This window comes from Nicotiana tabacum, chromosome 9 (genome assembly GCF_000715075.1).
Source record: "Nicotiana tabacum cultivar K326 chromosome 9, ASM71507v2, whole genome shotgun sequence".
NCBI classification, from domain to species: Eukaryota; Viridiplantae; Streptophyta; class Magnoliopsida; order Solanales; family Solanaceae; genus Nicotiana; species Nicotiana tabacum.
Genome location: NC_134088.1, coordinates 96720670 through 96739099, shown reverse-complemented (window position 1 = coordinate 96739099; position 18430 = coordinate 96720670). Strand labels below are relative to the sequence as shown.

Here is an 18430-nt window from a genome sequence, read left to right as displayed (position 1 = left end):
TTTGGCTAGACACATATTGAAACACCCTAAAGATAAAGTGAAATATCTTCGTCTGAAAGCTTTGGCCGAGGGGAAAAGTCTACCTACTCCTAGTCAGGTTGACCCTAGTACCAGTTCAAATCAATTTCAACCGGGAATTAACACTGTTACCGGTAGTATTTTATATTATGATCCAAAAAAAGATCGGGAAGAATTGGCAAAAATGGTAACTGTTATGTGTTTACCCTATAGTTTTCCTTCTGACCTTAACTTTGTGCATTATATTAGAAATAATTTTAATCCTACTTATAAAGGTATTCCTCGCACAACCGTAAAGAGCGATATTTATAAATATAAATATGAATATGAACAATATTTGCGCTATTTATTTACTAATATAAATTGTCGTATTGCTATTACAACTGATATTGGTAGAAGTGGTAACGACTGTGATTACCTTACTGTTACCGGTCATTGGATTGATGAGGATTGGATAATGCAAAAGCGCATTATTTCTTATAGAATAATTAATTCACGTCACACAGGGCAGTTTATTGCTAGCACAGTTACAGATATTTGTAGATATTTTTGCATTAGTGATAAAATAATATCAATTTCAATGGATAATGCTACTAGTAATACAAATGCTATAGCCTTGCTTACCACAACGCTAAATCCTGCATTTTGTGACATTTTTCATTTTAGATATATTTGTCATATTTACCATTTAATTGTGGGTGATGGTATGAGAATTTTAAATATTAAAATTGAAAAGGTTAAAATGGCTCTTAACTGCCTTTTTTATTCAAACCGTAGAAGTAGACTTAGAAAAAATTTTAAAAGATGCGATGAATTTGGCCTAAGAGAAAGAAAGGTTCCTAAACCTTGTCCAACTAGATGGAATTACATGTATGAAAGTTTGGTTATTGCATATGAATATAGAAAACCCATAAACTCAACATTTAATGCACATGTAAGTGATGATGATGAGCACCTTACAAATGAGGATTGGGCTAATGTTAAAATACTTGTAGATTTTTTAGAAAAAATTTATATTGCTACAAATAAATTTTCTGGGCAATATCATCCTACTATTTCTAACTGTTTAGTTTATATTGAAGAACTTATAAATTTGTTTGCTCATTTTTCAGAGGGTGGGAAAATTTATAAACTTGCTATTGATTCTATAAGAAAAAAGTTTTAAAAATATTTTTTCCCTATTCCCCCTAATTTTTTTTAAAAATCCGTTGGGCCCACTTAGCCCGCAGGCCAGGACCGTTAAGCCTGGGACCAAACGGTCCCGGGCCGGTCCCTACAAAAAGACCATTTAGCCAGGGATCGTTTAGCCCGTTTAATTTGGGACCGGCCCGGGACCGGGGCTGGGACCGTTTGGACCGGACCACTTAGCACGTTTAGGCCCGGGACCGACCCACTTGCCACCCTTAGCTAAAAACAAACAACATCAGATGCAAGAGGATCATTGGATAGAGGTCAGAGACAAATCAACAAGTCGAAGTGGTCAGAATACCTCCAAAAATGGCAATCTGGCAGTAACAAATGCATTCAGCTCTCTAGGATTACCAAGTACACAACATCAATCTCAGGTGGATGAAGGGACTGGAGGAGCTCGTGGACAATGTAGTTATTTGGGCCTAGAGGATAAACCCCCTGACTCGGAATGTTGAAGCTCATTACATGGAATGTCAGAGGCCTGAATAAAGTATATAAGCAGGCGGAGTTAGTAAAGTTTCTGAAGCACAATAAGGTAGGATTGGTTACAATACTAGAACATAGGGTACAAGGAAAATATGCTGAACAGATAATTAAAAGGGTAGCCCCAGGTTGGCATTGGTGTTCAAATTATGATGCAAATGGAAGGGGTAGAATATGGATATTATGGAATTCAAATGAAATTGTATTTACTAAAATATATACACACCCACAGCTTGTTCATGGGGATGTGAGGATATGTGCTTTGAATGTGGGGTTTTAACTAACTGTAGTTTATGGTTTGCACAGTGTGGCTGCTAGAAGGCCACTATGGGATGAGTTAGCATCTATTGCTCGAATACAACATGAGGCCTGGGTTACCATGGGAGATTATAATACTATAAGGCACTATGATGACAGAATTAAGGAAAATCCTGTGCAGGAATATGAGGTTGCTGACTTTAAGAGATTTATGGTGGACACTAATATGGTGGAGCTTAAAACTACTGGAAGAAGATATAAATGGACTAATAACCATGTTCTTAGCAAGATTGATTGGGCTCTTGTAAATAGTGAATGGATGACTACTTGGACACATGTGGAAGCTACAACCTTAGATCCTTATTTCTCATATCATAATCCTATAGCTATAGAAATTGGAGGGAGAGGATTCAAAGGGGCTAGGCCATTCAGATTCTTCAATCATTTGGCGCAGCACCCTTATTTTCTCTTATTGGTGAATAGCCAGTGGAATTGTGTACATCAAGTGCGGGGGATGGAAGCAATTTGGTGTAAACTGAAATAGGTCAAGCATAAGCTAAAGGCACTAAACTGTAGAGAGTTTTCAAAAGCAACTAAAAAGGTGGAATATTACAGGAAGAAGCTGGCTGAAATACAACATGAAGCAAGAGATCCCCAGAAGCAGGTAGAACTAGCCGAGAAGGAGAAGGAATTGAAACAACAACTAGAAAAGTGGGTGCTAACTGAGGAAATCATTCTTAAGCAAAAATCAAGAGTGAAATATCTACAACTAGGGGATACTAACATTGCCTATTTCTATGCTCGCATGAAGAACATGACTGCTTATAACCAAATAAGAAGACTCAATACTATAGATGGTAATATAGCACAAACTGAGAAAGAAGTGGAGATAGAAGTTATCAAATATCAAAATCTGCTTGGGTCTGCAGCAGATATATTACCAACAGTTCAACTGGATGTACTTGATGAAGGACATAAGCTGACCAGAGATCAACAACTGAAATTGATAGAACCAATCTCAAGAGAGGAGGTATACAATGCAGTTGAGGACATTTATGAACAGAAGGCTCCTGGATGTGATGGTTTCAACTCACATTTCTTCAAGAAAAGTTGGCAGGTAGTAGGGGAAGAAATCATCTCTGCTGTTATGGATTTCTTTCACACAGGCAACATGTTTAAGCCTATTAACTGCACATCAGTAACACTTGTGCCTAAGGTGAAGAACCCTCTAACAATAAAAGAGTTTAGGTTCATTTCTTGTTGTACTGTGCTATATAAAATCATTTCGAAGATTCTCACTAAGAGACTACAACTGGTAATGCCTACTTTGATTGACCAAAACCAAGCAGCCTTTGTGCCAGGCAGAATCATAAGTGATAATATCATTTAAAGCCATGAACTCATAAAGGGGTATGGAAGTAAATGTATTTCCCCTAGATGTATGATTAAAATAGACATGCAGAAGGCGTATGACTCTGTGGAATGGATCTATATTGAGCAATTGTTGCACGGGCTGCACTTTCCTGTTAAATTTACCAATTGGATTATGAGCTGTTTACGGACAATCTCTTATTCAATCATTATTAATGGCAAGCCTAGTAGGCCATTTGTTGCCAAGAGAAGTCTAAGGCAAGGGGACCCTATGTCACCTTACATGTTTGTAATTATGATGGAATACCTGAGTAGGTTTCTGAAGCAATTGACAAAGAATCCTGCCTTCAAATTCCATCCCAAGTGTGCTAGGACCAAGATTACTCAGCCAGGATTTGCGGATGATCTTATGATGTTTTGCAAGGGTGATAAATAATATGTACAATTATTATACAACTACTTCAAGACCTTTTCTGAGGCATCGAGACTTATTGCAAATCCAACCAAAAGCTCAATGTATTGCGGAGGAGTCAATCTAGTCTTACAACAATAATTATTAGATGTACTTGGATTTCCCAAAGGTGAGCTTCCCTTCAGGTACTTAGGGGGTGCCTTTAAGCTCTAAGAGGCTGGCTATTACTCAGTGCCAACCCCTGTTAGAGAAAATGCTTGGCAGAATCACGGGGTGGACAACCAAGTTTCTATCCTACACTGGAAGAGTTATGCTGATCAATAGTGTATTATTCTCTATACAAACATTTTGGTCACAAGTGTTTATACTGCCTAAGAAGATTATAAATGAAATTGTGGCAACTTGCAGAAAATTCTTATGGAGTGGTGGGGCAAATGAGTCGAATAAGGCACTGATTGCATGGGAAACTCTTTGTTATCCCAAAGCTGCAGGAGGTGTAAATTTCATTGATGTTGAGTTATGGAATAAAGCTGCAATTTGTAAGTAGCTGTGGAATGTTTGCAAGAAGAAGGACAAACTGTGGGTGAGATGGGTACATGCCTATTATGGGGGAACGAGTTACATCTGGGAGGCCAAGTGCAATCAAGCATATTAGATAATGCAGAAAATCTTGAAAGCACACAAATATGTCATACAGGCTGGAATGAGTATGGATGAGATGATTAGCATGGATCAATTCTTTATCAACAACATTTATTGCAAGCTGAGGGGTAATGTGCCAAAGGTGGCCTGGAGAAGGCTGACTTGCAACAATCAGAGTGCCCCTAAATGGAACTTCATACTTCTACTCACGGTTCATGGTAGATTATATACAAGGGACAAACTAAAGAGATGGGGAGTGATACACGATGCAACATGTCCTATGTGTGGAGCGGCTGAGGAAAGTATATCCCATTTGTTCTATGTATGTACGCTATCTACTGAAGTGTGGCAAAAACTGTTATAGTGGCAAGGTCTATATAGGCAGCCTATGGAATGGGCTGCAGAAGTACAATGGGCTATATCACAGCATAATGGAAAGAGTGCATCTGCTGAAATTTACAAGATGGCTATTGCTGGCAGTGTATATCAACTATGGCATGAAAGGAATCTCAGAGTATTTCAGCACAGACAAAGATTAGCGGGGGAGATAGTTAGAGTGATTATACAAGAGATATTCTATAGAGGAAGCATGAAGCTGTCACTGAGGAAGAAGCTGCAAAGTCTAAATTTCTACCCATGAGACTACATAGAATAGTTAGTACAGAAATGTATGAAAATTAGATAGCTAATCGGCAAGTCACTGAAGGTTGGGACTATGTTTAGCCTAGTTGACAAGTGGTAGTTTGTTTTTTCTTTTCTTGAGCTGTACATATGCTTTTTGGTAAATAAAGTTTATAGTTACCAAAAAAAAAAATGTAAGTTTGATCTTTATTACTAATTGGTGACCTCATTTTGTCATATATTTTCTCGCCTTGAGTTAGTGTGTCACACCTCACACTTGAACTTCCAATCCTTTTACAGTCAAACTTCTCTACAACAACGTCATTTGTTTCAAAAGTTTTTAGTTGCTATAGTGAAATGCTGTTATAGAAGACATATATTATAACATAATATATTATTCAGTTTCGAGAATAACTCGACTTTTATAGTAAATGACTATTATATAAAGATGATGTTATAGAGATGTCTCACTATATAATATTTCTGTTGAAGACAGCTTACACAATTTTTGTGTCACTATGAAGATCATTACTCCTTCCGGTCCATGATAAATGATTATTTTACCTTTTTGTTTTGGTCCAAAATAAGTGTCCATCATAATAAAGAAGGAATTAATTTTATTTTTTCAAAATTACCCTTATTTATATATTCCAATGTGTCAAGGTAAAAATTAATTAAGATTAATTTAGTGAGTATATTTTTTTTTTAGGAGTTTGTATTTCCTTAATGGGTATGCCAAAGGTAAAATGGTCACTTATTATGGACCGGAAGGAGTAGAATAATAAGCAACCAATAAATAATTAAGGGTATGTTTGGAATGAAGGAAAATGTTTTCCTTGAAAAATAAGTAGGTTTCTACTTATTTTTTTGGCGTTTGGTTACGTAGCAAAAAATATTTTTGGAAATAATATCATTTAGTAAAGCACTATATAAGATGAAATGGGTAAAGTCGGGGGAGGGTGGTAGGTCGGGGTCTAAGGACTGGACTGACGGTGGCGAGGTTAGGGAGGGTGGGGTTGGAGGGGGTGGGGGGATATGGGTGATGGAGGTGGGGAATAGGATAGAGAAGATTGAAAAAGAGTTTTGAAAAATATTTTTCCTCCTTTTGGTAGGAAAGTCATTCCATGACAAACATACCCTAAATGAAAAATATTTTAAACCATATTAAGCAATCAATTGATGAAGCATGTCAAAAAATTTCAGCAAGGGGATAATTGTACATGCGATGTGTTAGCATTTAAATTGGAAGTTTGGAGACAAACGCTGGTATCTAAAGGTTTCAAGTTGAGTAGGTCGAAAACTGAGTACTTGGAGTACAAGTTCAGTGAGGGGATGCATGAAAAAGAAGTGAAAGTGAGGATTGGTACTCAGGTCATCCCTAGAAGAGAAAATTTCAAATATCTTGGGTCTATTATTCAAGGCAACGGGGAGATTGACTAGAATGTTACTCATCGTATTGGAGCGGGGATGATGAGATGGAGGCTCGCATCGGGGGTTTTGTGTGATAATAATATGCCACCTGGACTTAAGGAAAAGTTCTATAGAGTGGTGGTTAGACCGACTATGTTGTATGGAGCTGAGTGTTTGCCTGTCAAGAAGTCCCATGTCCAAAAGATGAAAGTAGCTAAATTGAGGATGTTGAGATGGATGTGAGGGCATACTAGGAAAGACAGGATTAGGAATGAAGCTATTAGGGACAAGGTAGGTGTGGCATCTATGGAGGATAAGTTGCGGGAATCAAGGCTGAAATGGTTCGGGCATGTGAGGAGGAGAGACATGGATGCTCCGGTGAGGAGGTGTGAGAGGTTGTCCATGGCGGGTATGAGGAAGGGAAGGGGTATGACTAAGAAGTATTAGGGAGAGGTAACTAGGCAAGACATGTCATTGCTTCAGCTTATCGAGTACATGACCCACGATAAGAAGGTATGAAGGTCAATGATTAGGGTTGTAGGTTGACAGATAGTAGTGTGTTCCTCCTAGGCCATTCAATAGTACTAGGACTATTTTTGTAATTTCCTACTTACGGTTCTTTATTACGCATGTTGCGGCATTCACACACGTTACTATGTTACATTGTTGCTAACATTCTTTGCTACTTGGTGCTTTATTTTTATTGTTTCTTGAACCGAGGGTCTATCGAAAATAGCTTCTCTATTTTTATGAGGTAGGGGTAAGGTTTGCGTATACACTACCCTCCCCAGACCCTATTTATGGGATCAAACTGGGTTTTTTATTATTGTTGTTGTTGTTGTTGATGTGTTACCATTTATCTTCTTTCGAGATAAGCTTTGCATTGGTGAAGTGTTAAAAGTAACAAGATCACACTCGTTATTTACACTAAGAGAGTTGCTTAATAACCACACTAATTTGTCCCAATTATGGCCACACTTGCAAAATGACTACCATGTCCTTATTCCAATTTCTCCCAACAATTTTTCCTCCAACACACAATATTAAATATAGTAACTTCTTTCTATTCCCAAACATTGAGCAACATGAAATCATTCATGTTCACATACAGAGAAAGGTGAAAAGTCTTTACATTCATTGTGTATTTTATGTATATAGCAAATTATGATATTATAAGATCTTGAAGAGCTGATCACATAAACGACTATAATCCTTCCCTTTTTTCTTCCATAACCTAAACATGAATTCAAACCAAGAAAATTTGGGGGTGCAAGAAAATATGAATCCAAATGAACAAAATACAAATACAACAACTATGAATATGAACCAAGATAGTAGGTTTGATCGAGTTAGGGATGAGTTGTACAGATCTTTACGGATGGCAGCATACGACAATTTATTGAATGGATACAAATGGGTCGATGTTAATTCACATGGCATTTTCAACAATGTTGTGCATTTAGATGATGACGACGAAGAAGCCAATAGAGAATATTATGGAGAAGCTGAGGATGATGAGGAGTAATTTATAGGAAATGAGTTATAAGAATATGATGTTGATCGGGAAATAAAGAATGATTTCACTGAAGAGGATGCAGCTGTAGGTCCAATCTCCAGAATGCGATATAGAGATAAAAATTCTTTGTTTATATTCTATAAAGAACATGCACGATTGAAAGGATTCTCTATCGTCAAAAGAAATTTCAACAAGAAGGGTGGTGACACTATCAGGTACATAAATTACTGTTGTGATAGGGCTAGGATTCGCAAAACAAAGTTTACCACTAAGAGTAACAATTTTAAAGCTAGGCTCACTGCTGTTTTGGATGATTCTTGTTGTTGGCGCGTCTCTAAGGTCATTAATGATCACAATCATGATTTGCTCCCTGCCATATCACGGCTGATGGCTGTACATAGGTCCATTAGTGATTCTTTGAAAAGGTATCTTGTAGCTCACGATCGATCTGACATTAGACCCTCCAAGAATATTGGACTTGCTGAGGTTCAACGTGGTGGACTGCAAAATTTTGGGTTGCACTCCAAAAGATTGTAAACATTTTATTTTAAAGAGTAGGAATTTTGAAATGCAAGAAGGGGACGCACATTCATTGCTCAATTTGTTTCGTGAAATGTAGGTAAAGGATAGTGAGTTTTTCTATTCAATAGACATAGATAATGTTGGTGGGCTGCGAAATATGGTACGGGTACATTCACACTATAAGGCGGCGTGTGAGCAATTCTATGATGTGGTGTGCTTCGATACAACGTACCTTGTGAATCGCTATAATATGCCATGCACTATATTTGTTGGCATCAATCACTATAGGCAGTTCATCCTACTGGATGTGCTCTAGTCTCATGAAGATATCGATAGTTACAAATTGGTTATTAGAACTTGGCTTGAAGCCATGGAAAATGTTCATCCAGATGCTATCATAACTGACCAATGTCTGAGCATTCAACCAGCCATTGATGTAGTGATGCCACATATAATACATAGGTATTGTATTTGGCATATATTTTTGAAGTTGCCTCTTTACTTAAGTGGTGTTCGTCCTTCTAAAATTGCACGTGGAGAATTTAAATCCATGGTACGTAATAGCATTACTGTTGAAGTTTTTGAGAGAAAATGGACAGAATATATTGCAAAGTATAATTTGCATACAAGGAATTGGTTCAACAAGCTTTACTCTGAGAAGGAAAAATGAGTTCCTGTGTACCTTGGTCTGTATTTTTGGGCTGGTATGCTATCTATGCAAAGAAGTGAGGGGATGCATGCATTCTTTGATGGATATATTACCCGTCAAAGCACTCTTAGGATGTTTGTTCACTAGTTCGAGTTAGCTATAAGAGATAAGCATGAGAAAGAGTTGGAAGCAGAATACAGGTCAAAAGTCTTTCAAATTGTATGTGAGTCATTGTTCAAGTGGGAGGAACATGTAATTCAGTGTTATATACGTATAATGTATGAATTTTTCAAGATACAATTAAGAAAATTATATCATTGTGAAGTCAACAACTCTGGCGATCATCAAGTTGTCCCTAGTATTGAAATATTCATCGTTAGTGATTATTCAGTTGTGCAAAAAAATGGTGAAAATCCATTAGAGTACACAGTTGAATATACACTTATCGACGATTATTTTAGTTGTAGCTGCAAATGGTTCGATTCTAGAGGGATTCTTTGTTGCCATATACTCAAGATCTTGTCGTACAAGAAGATTGATAAAATTGATGAAAGGTATATACTAACAAGGTAGAGAAGAGATGTTATGTAACGACTCGATCGGTTATTTTGCTTTCTAGATCCTCGTTCCCCTAAATAAGACTTTTCATATGTTCTTTTTCTATTTTATGACTTACGGGGATGCTTAGTTCGGGTTTGGAAGAGTTGAGATTGAAATTGGAATACTTAGTTCCTTAATATTGGCTTAAAATGGTTAAGTTTGACTTGAGTCAATATTTTAAGTAAACGACCTCGAAATTAGAATTTGACGGTCCCAAAGGTTCGTATGATGATTTTGGATTTGGACATATGTCCGGATCAGGTTTTGGATGACCTGGGAGCGTTTCTGCGCTTAATATTTAAAGTTGGCGTACTGAAGGTTTTCAAGGGTTTTAAATTTGGTTTGAAGTTGGTTTTGGTTTTATCAAGGTCTGTTTGGAATTTCGAGCCTGAGAATAGTTCCGTATGATTATTTATGACTTGTACACAAAATGTGGTGTAATTCCGAGTAGTCTAACTATGATTCGGCGCGTTCGGAGTAAGTTGGAAGAACTTGAAGTTCATAAGTTGATTTGACTTGGTTTGGGGTGCAATTCTTAGTTTTGATGTTGTTTTACGTGTTCCGAGGGATTGAGCGAGTGTGTCACATAATTTTGAACTTTTTGGTATGTTTGGGCGAGGCCCTGGAGGCCTCGGGTACTATTCGGACGATGTGCGGAACATGGTTGAGCTTGGAAGGAGGGCTGAAGCAGTAGGGGTTCTGGTGCGATGGCACCTGCGAAGAATCTGCCGCAGGTGTGAGCTCGTAGAAGCGAGCTATTGACTGTAGAATCTGCATGCGTGAACTGGCCAGTGGTCATAGAAGCGGAGCAGGAACTGCACCTGCGAACTCGCAGGTGCGAGGAAGTCGATCCCAGAAGCGGAAGGGGACCAACTAGCCTGGGTTCGTAGGTGAGACGCATTCGCTGCAGAAGTGGGCTCGCAGAAGCGAGGTTTCACCCGTAGATGCGAGAATGGCAGACCTAGGCATGGATTGCACCTGCGATGATTTTTTCTGCAGAAGCGGAGCCGCAGGTGTGACAGTGCGATCGCAGGTGCGAAAACCCCTGAAGGTAGTGAGGTCCATTTAATGTCGGGACTTAAGGCTATTATGGTTCATTTTTTCACTTCTTGGACGATTTTAGAGCTCTTTGAAGAGGGATTTTCACCTAGAACTTTGAGGTAAGTAATTTCTAAATAAGATGAGTTTAATACATGCATTTTGGGTAGATTCTTAACACATAAATTGTAGAAATTGTGGGTTAAGTTGAAAAACCTATATTTTGATAAAAATGGGATTTAACCACGAAATTGATTATGAAATTGGGTGAAAATTATATATTTGAATTTGTAAGGTTATGGGTAACAATTATCTTTGAAAATTTTCGGAATCCGGGCACGTAGGCCCGGGGTAAATTTTAGTTATCTTCTAATTTGGGTTGGGTAATTACTCTAATAGTTAAATTATAAACTTGCGAGTGTATATTGATTAATTTATATAATATTTGGCTAGTTTCGGGTTGTTTGGCACCAAGTTGAGGACTTAGAGCGGATTTGTGGACTGGTAGTGAGCTTTGAGACGAGGTAAGTCTCTTGCCTAACCTTGTAAGAGGGAACTCATCCCCTTAGGTGTATCTTGTTATGTATTACTTATGTGGGGAGCTACGTACACACTAGGTGATGAGAGTCCGTGCGTAGGTATATTCCATGATATGTCCGGTTAGTCTTAGATCCATATCATGCCTTAATTATACTATTGTGTTTATTATGCATATTAATTGTTTTGAATAGAGCCGAGGATAGGTATTTTAAAGTTACAAATTTTAAATTTAGATTTCTTATTTTTGGGAAGAATTGAGGAAATGTATAACAACTCTGAGAAATCCATGCCATCTCGCGTCGGAAGTACTTCCACGAGCGAGGTAAACTTCTCTACTCTCATGGGAGCAGGTCGTTTGCCTCGGAAGTATAATAGATGCATCTATAGTTTGTGCCGTTTGACCCTCGGCAATGCACATAATATTTTGGATCGGTCCATACGACCTCGGTATAAATCGTGTGTGATAATACTCGAAGCTCGATTACACTTGATATTATTTTATGGCTTGAGAGGTTATAATTTATTTAATGACCAAAATTGATTTGAAACGAGTAAGTGTTAGTTGGAGACTTTGGAATTTACTATCAGTTAAAGAATCATTTATTCACTACTTGCTATTGTATTATTATTATTATTATTATTATTATTATTATTATTATTATTATTATTATTATTATTATTATTATTATTATTATTATTATTATTATTATTATTATTATTATTATTATTATTATTATTATTATTATTATTATTATTATTATTATTATTATTATTATTATTATTATTATTATTATTATTATTATTATTATTATTATTATTATTATTATTATTATTATTATTATTATTATTATTATTATTATTATTATTATTATTATTATTATTATTATTATTATTATTATTATTATTATTATTATTATTATTATTATTATTATTATTATTATTATTATTATTATTATTATTATTATTATTATTATTATTATTATTATTATTATTATTATTATTATTATTATTATTATTATTATTATTATTATTATTATTATTATTATTATTATTATTATTATTATTATTATTATTATTATTATTATTATTATTATTATTATTATTATTATTATTATTATTATTATTATTATTATTATTATTATTATTATTATTATTATTATTATTATTATTATTATTATTATTATTATTATTATTATTATTATTATTATTATTATTATTATTATTATTATTATTATTATTATTATTATTATTATTATTATTATTATTATTATTATTATTATTATTATTATTATTATTATTATTATTATTATTATTATTATTATTATTATTATTATTATTATTATTATTATTATTATTATTATTATTATTATTATTATTATTATTATTATTATTATTATTATTATTATTATTATTATTATTATTATTATTATTATTATTATTATTATTATTATTATTATTATTATTATTATTATTATTATTATTATTATTATTATTATTATTATTATTATTATTATTATTATTATTATTATTATTATTATTATTATTATTATTATTATTATTATTATTATTATTATTATTATTATTATTATTATTATTATTATTATTATTATTATTATTATTATTATTATTATTATTATTATTATTATTATTATTATTATTATTATTATTATTATTATTATTATTATTATTATTATTATTATTATTATTATTATTATTATTATTATTATTATTATTATTATTATTATTATTATTATTATTATTATTATTATTATTATTATTATTATTATTATTATTATTATTATTATTATTATTATTATTATTATTATTATTATTATTATTATTATTATTATTATTATTATTATTATTATTATTATTATTATTATTATTATTATTATTATTATTATTATTATTATTATTATTATTATTATTATTATTATTATTATTATTATTATTATTATTATTATTATTATTATTATTATTATTATTATTATTATTAGTGGTAAGCTGCTCTCTAAGTCCGTTCTGCAACACCTGCAGTCTCTCTCTTTTGTATTTACTTTCTGTGTATCTCATTTTCAGACAATAGCTTAGGTATTTTGTATATTCTACTAGTTGCTCAAACACTTATAACGCCGGGTCTTGGGAGCATGCTAGTAGACACTTTATGATTTTTGGGTATCTATTTCATCATATTTGCTCTTTTATTAGTTTACGCTTTACTTTATTAAATTTTCCACTTTTAATTTACATAATAAATAAAAAAATCAATTACTTTGAAATTATTAAAACGAATAAATACATGGCTAGTTCACCGTTGGCTAGCCTAGCGGCGACGTTGGGCGCCATCACGGTCTGTAGGGAAGATTGGGTCATGACATGTTATTCGGCCACACTTGAATCAATTCTATCAAGTTGGTTACCCAAACATGACTCCTAAGTACAAGACATACAAGAGCATATTGAAGTATTTTGACATGGCTTGTGATATTGCATTGAGCACCAATGTGAAGGTTCATTATGTTAAGCATAATTTGAAGCTAATGGTGCATGATCTTCAAAACTTGGACGCCAACATGATCGTGCCAAACCCCAACCTAGATGACTTAGATAAAACTCAAGGTACAGTTTTACGAGATCCCTAGTACACTCATTCACGTGGCAGGCCGCATTTGAACCGATATAGAGAAACTTTTAATTTACAAGTTCACAACAACATGGTGGCTTTGGAGCTAGTTATGGCGGAGGAACTAATGTTAGAGGAGGTGGAAGGGGTGGTGGCAGGATTGGTGGCAGTGGTAGTGGCAATCGTGGTGGTAGAGGTAGTGGTAGGAGCGGTGGACGTAGGGGTAGGGGTAACGAGCAAGGCAGAGGTACAAGTATTGAGCATGATGGTTCTTTAACTAGGAATGAGATATAATTTTGCAATTACATTTGATTTATTACTTAAAAATATCATTTTTTCTTATTGTGTTTCTTTGATTTTAATTGCAGCAAATTGAAGCTACACTATCACAAGGAATCTTATTTTATCTCAATGCCGAACCGAACTTGTAACTATAATATTTGATGAAGAATATTGCCGAAACTTGGAGTTCTTAATAGGACTAATTGCATTGTTGTTTTATTTGGTCCAGGATTTTTTATTTTTGAAGAAATTTTGCTTGTTTTGTAGAAACTTTGTTGTTTAATGATTTGTGAAACTTATGCATTTGCTTAGTTTATTTTAACAGTTCAATCAAAATGAATTCTCCAACGTTTATGCCTTATGGATGGCATATTAGCTTCTACATAATTATTGCTATCTCTTCCCATGGCTTTGACTTAGTATAACGACCCGACCGGTCATTTTAAAAGTGCTAGCCCTGAACCCCTATTTATTGCTCCCTCTATTTCATTCTGTGGTTACGTGACTTTTCGGGATGGTTGGTTTTTGGTTTCGGAGTGAAATGGGGCACATAGTCCCTAAAAATAGAAGTTTAAGTCGTAGGAGTTGACCGTAGTTCGAATTGTGTGAAGACGACCCCAGAATAGAGTTTTGACAGTTCCAATAGCCCCGTATAGTAATTTTAGTCTCAGAAGCATGTCCGAATGTTGATTTGGAGGTCCGTAGGTCATTTCAGCATTATCGGCGAAAGTTGGATGATTTTTGGAAAGTTTGACCGGGCGTTGACTTTTTGATATCGGGGTCAGATTCCAATTCCGAAAGTGGGAGTAGGTCCGTAATGTCAATTACGACTTGTGTACAAAATTTGAGGTCAATCGGACTTGATTTGATAGGTTTCGACATCGGATATAGAAGTTAGTAGTTCTAAAGTTCTTTAGGCTTGAATAGATGCGCAATTCGTGCTTTTAGCGTTGTTTGATGTGATTTGAAGGAACGACTAAGTTCGTACGATATTTTAGGACTTGTTGGTATATTTGGACGGGGTCCCGGGTATGATTCAGATTGAATCTGGAACAAATTTTGGACTTGTGCTGTTGCTGAAGTTCCAGCCTTCTAGTGTCATCGCACCTGTGGAGGCCACAGGTGCGGACTCGCACATGCGAAGAGTTGATCGCAGAAGCAAAGTGTGGCCTGCCCATCTGGGACCGCAGGTGAGGTTAGAGTTTCGCAGAAGCGGGCTCACACGTGCGATTGAGGTAGCACTGAAGCGGAAAGGCTAGCCAAGCCTGGGGTTGCAGAAGCGGAGCCCCTTCCGTAGGAGCAAGAGCGTAGATGAGCATTTTGGTTAGCAGAAGCGGAGGCTGCTGCGCTAAGTGAGAACCGCACTTGCGATGGAAATTTTGCAGGTGCGGCGCTGCATATGCGGCTGTGGGTTCGCAGATGCAAAATTGTTGGGCTGCAAAGGGCTAAGTTCGAGGGTTTGATTTCATTAGCCATTTTTGGACCTAGAGAGCTCGAATTGAGGCAAAACTTTGGGGAATTTTCAGAGGAAACATTTGGGGTAAGGATTTTTGACTCGTTTTTGATTAATTCCCATGAATCTATTGTTGTTTTTATCATTTAATTAGTGTTTTTAGTTGAAAATTTGGGGAAAAAGTGAAAACACTTTCTAGGCTAAAAATTAGGAATTTGAAAGGCGATTTGAGGTCGGATTTGAGTAATTCTTGTATGGTTGGACTCGTTATCGAATGAGTGTTCGAATTTTATAATTTTGGTCAGGTTCCGAGACGTGGACCCGTGTCGACTTTTTGGAGCAATTTTTTAATTCTTTGCTAAAGTCGTAGTTTCATTATTAAAATTAGTTTCCTATAGTAAATTTATAGTATGGAATTGTTTTTTCTAGATTCGAGCTGATCGAAGTTGGAAAATCGAGGGAAAGGCCTTCTTATCGGTTGATTGGGCGAGGTTTACGGTAAGTGACTTGTCTAACCTTGTGTGGAGGAAATTCCCTTAGGATTTGGTATTGTTGTGACAATTTGTGATATGTGAGGGCCGTGTACGCGAGGTGACAAATGCGTACACACGCCAAATCTTGAAAGTTTGATTTTATCTAAGTAGTTTCCTTTCTATGCCTTAACTGAGTTATTTAACATGTACAGTCATCATGTTTAGCCTAATTTCACCCGTCTGCTTATCTTATCTCTTATTTGTATTTTATACTACAAGCTTAGTTTAATTACATGCTTTCTCAATTCCATGTTCCTTATTTCACTGTGGGATTCTTTACTTGAAATTGCTATCCTTGAAATATCATTATTTTTGTTGTTATTTTTTTGTTCCCGTGATTAGTGTTGAGGTGATTATTTGGTTGTTATTGTTACACGAGGTTTCTACCGTGCGGTTGTTATTATTGCATGAGGTTTTTGCCGTGCCGTTGTGATTAATGATATGCATGCGGTGGTATAAGATCTGGGTGTTGAAACTCATGCGTTGAGATAAGGTGGGCTTGATACGCATGGCTAGTAGGGGAACTACTAGAAGTCATGCAGTGTGATAAGGTTGGATAAAACGCGGGATGTTATTTCAGGAAAATAATTTTTAAAACAAAATATAAAGGTTCCCGCGGTGATATAAGGAAAGGATTGTGAGATATTTACTTTAGGGACTACGAGGCGGTACCTCGGGAGTGCCCTCTGTCGATTTCCTCTATCTGCTGTATTGTTTTTGTTGTTCCTTAACTTGTAAGATTTTTTCTTCCCTTTCATGTTGTATTTGTCTTCCTTTGATTCCGTATTATTACCTTCCGTAAATTATCATTGTTTCACTTCTCTGTCAGTTTATTATATTATTATATCTTCTGCCTTGTTTCTTATTATTTCCAGTAGAGCCTGACCTGACCTCGTCACTACTCTACCGAGGTTAAGCTTGGCAATTACTGGGTACCGTTGTGGTGTACTCATACTATGCTTCTACACATCTTTTTCTGCTGATCCAGGTACTACCTACTAGACCAGGTATCAGTGAGTTAGTCCGTACGTGGAGACTTCAAGGTACATCTGCCAGCGTCCGCAGACCTCGGAGTCCCTCCCTACCTTTATTATGTTGTTTCCTTATCCTCATTAGACTCTGATGTATAGGGATATTTAGCATTTCTCTTTAGAGCTTATGACTTATATCTACCATGTTTTGGGAGTTGTTCATACTTGAGTTGCAGTTTTATTTATTACAGTTGTTGAAGTTTTGAGTTTTAGCTTAATATTTCAGTTATTTTGCATATTTGTTAGGCTTACCTAGTTATAGAGACTAGGTTCCATCACGACATCCTACGAAGGAAAATTGGGGTCGTGACACTTAGTTGTATTCTAACTTCAATACTTGAAATAAGGTTGTTCTAACAAAGTGTAACGACCCGGCCGGTCATTTTGAGAGTATTAGCCCCAAACCCCTATTTATTGCTCCCTCTATTTCAGTTTTTGGTTATGTGACTTGACAGGAGGTTTGGTTTTTGGTTTCGAAGTGAAATGAGACACATAGTCCCTAAGTTAGAAGTTTAAGTTCTAGGAGTTGACCGTAGTTTGAATTGTGTTAAGACGACTACAAAATGGAGTTTCGACTATCTTAATAGCTTCGTAGGGTAATCTTGGTCTTAGGAGCGTGTCCTGATGTAGATTTGGAGGTCCGTAGGTTATTTCGGCATCAATTGACAAATTTGGAAAGGTGGATGATTTTTGAAAAGTTTGACCGGGAGTGGACGTTTGATATCAGGGTCGGATCCTGATTCCGAAAGTTGGAGTAGGTCCGTAATGTCAATTATGACTTGTGTACAAAACTTGAGGTCAATTGGACGTGATTTAATAGTTTTCGGCATCGAGTATAGAAGTTAGAAGTTTCAAAGTTTATTAGGCTTGAATCGATGTGCAATTCGTGTTTTTAGTGTTGTTTGATGTGATTTAAAGGCCTGACTATGTTCATATGATTTTTTATGACTTGTTGGTATATTGGGACGGGGTCCCGGAGGCCCCGGGTGTGATTCGGATTGAAAACGAAACAATTTAAGACTTGTGAAATCTGCTGAATGCTGGGCTGTTTGGTGTTTTCGCACCTGCAGAGGATTTGACCCCAAGTGCAGGCTCACAAAAGAAAACTCTTGGTCGCAGAAGAGCGTTTGGTCATGCCCGGCAGTGGTCGCAGAACCGGGTAGCATTCCGCGGAAGCGCTTTCGCTTCTGTGATGGAAGAGGCGCAAAAGCGCTAGTGGTCGCATGTGTGATCCCAT

At 35.6% G+C, this 18430-nt stretch overlaps 2 protein-coding genes across 2 annotated transcripts; both read left to right on the top strand.

Annotated features, from left to right (window-relative positions):
* Window positions 1-1445: 1445 nt before the first annotated feature.
* LOC142164042 (uncharacterized) lies at window positions 1446-4280 on the top strand. The gene is made up of 4 exons (XM_075221207.1): window positions 1446-1617; window positions 1983-2425; window positions 2495-3198; window positions 4142-4280. Exons 1-4 carry the CDS (start codon window positions 1446-1448, stop codon window positions 4278-4280), a joined length of 1458 nt encoding a protein of 485 aa, XP_075077308.1.
* Window positions 4281-4391: 111 nt separating this feature from the next.
* LOC107763708 (uncharacterized) lies at window positions 4392-5015 on the top strand. The gene is made up of 2 exons (XM_075221206.1): window positions 4392-4697; window positions 4740-5015. The coding sequence occupies exons 1-2, from the start codon at window positions 4392-4394 to the stop codon at window positions 5013-5015; spliced, it is 582 nt and encodes a 193-aa protein (XP_075077307.1).
* The last annotated feature ends 13415 nt before the right edge of the window (window positions 5016-18430 follow it).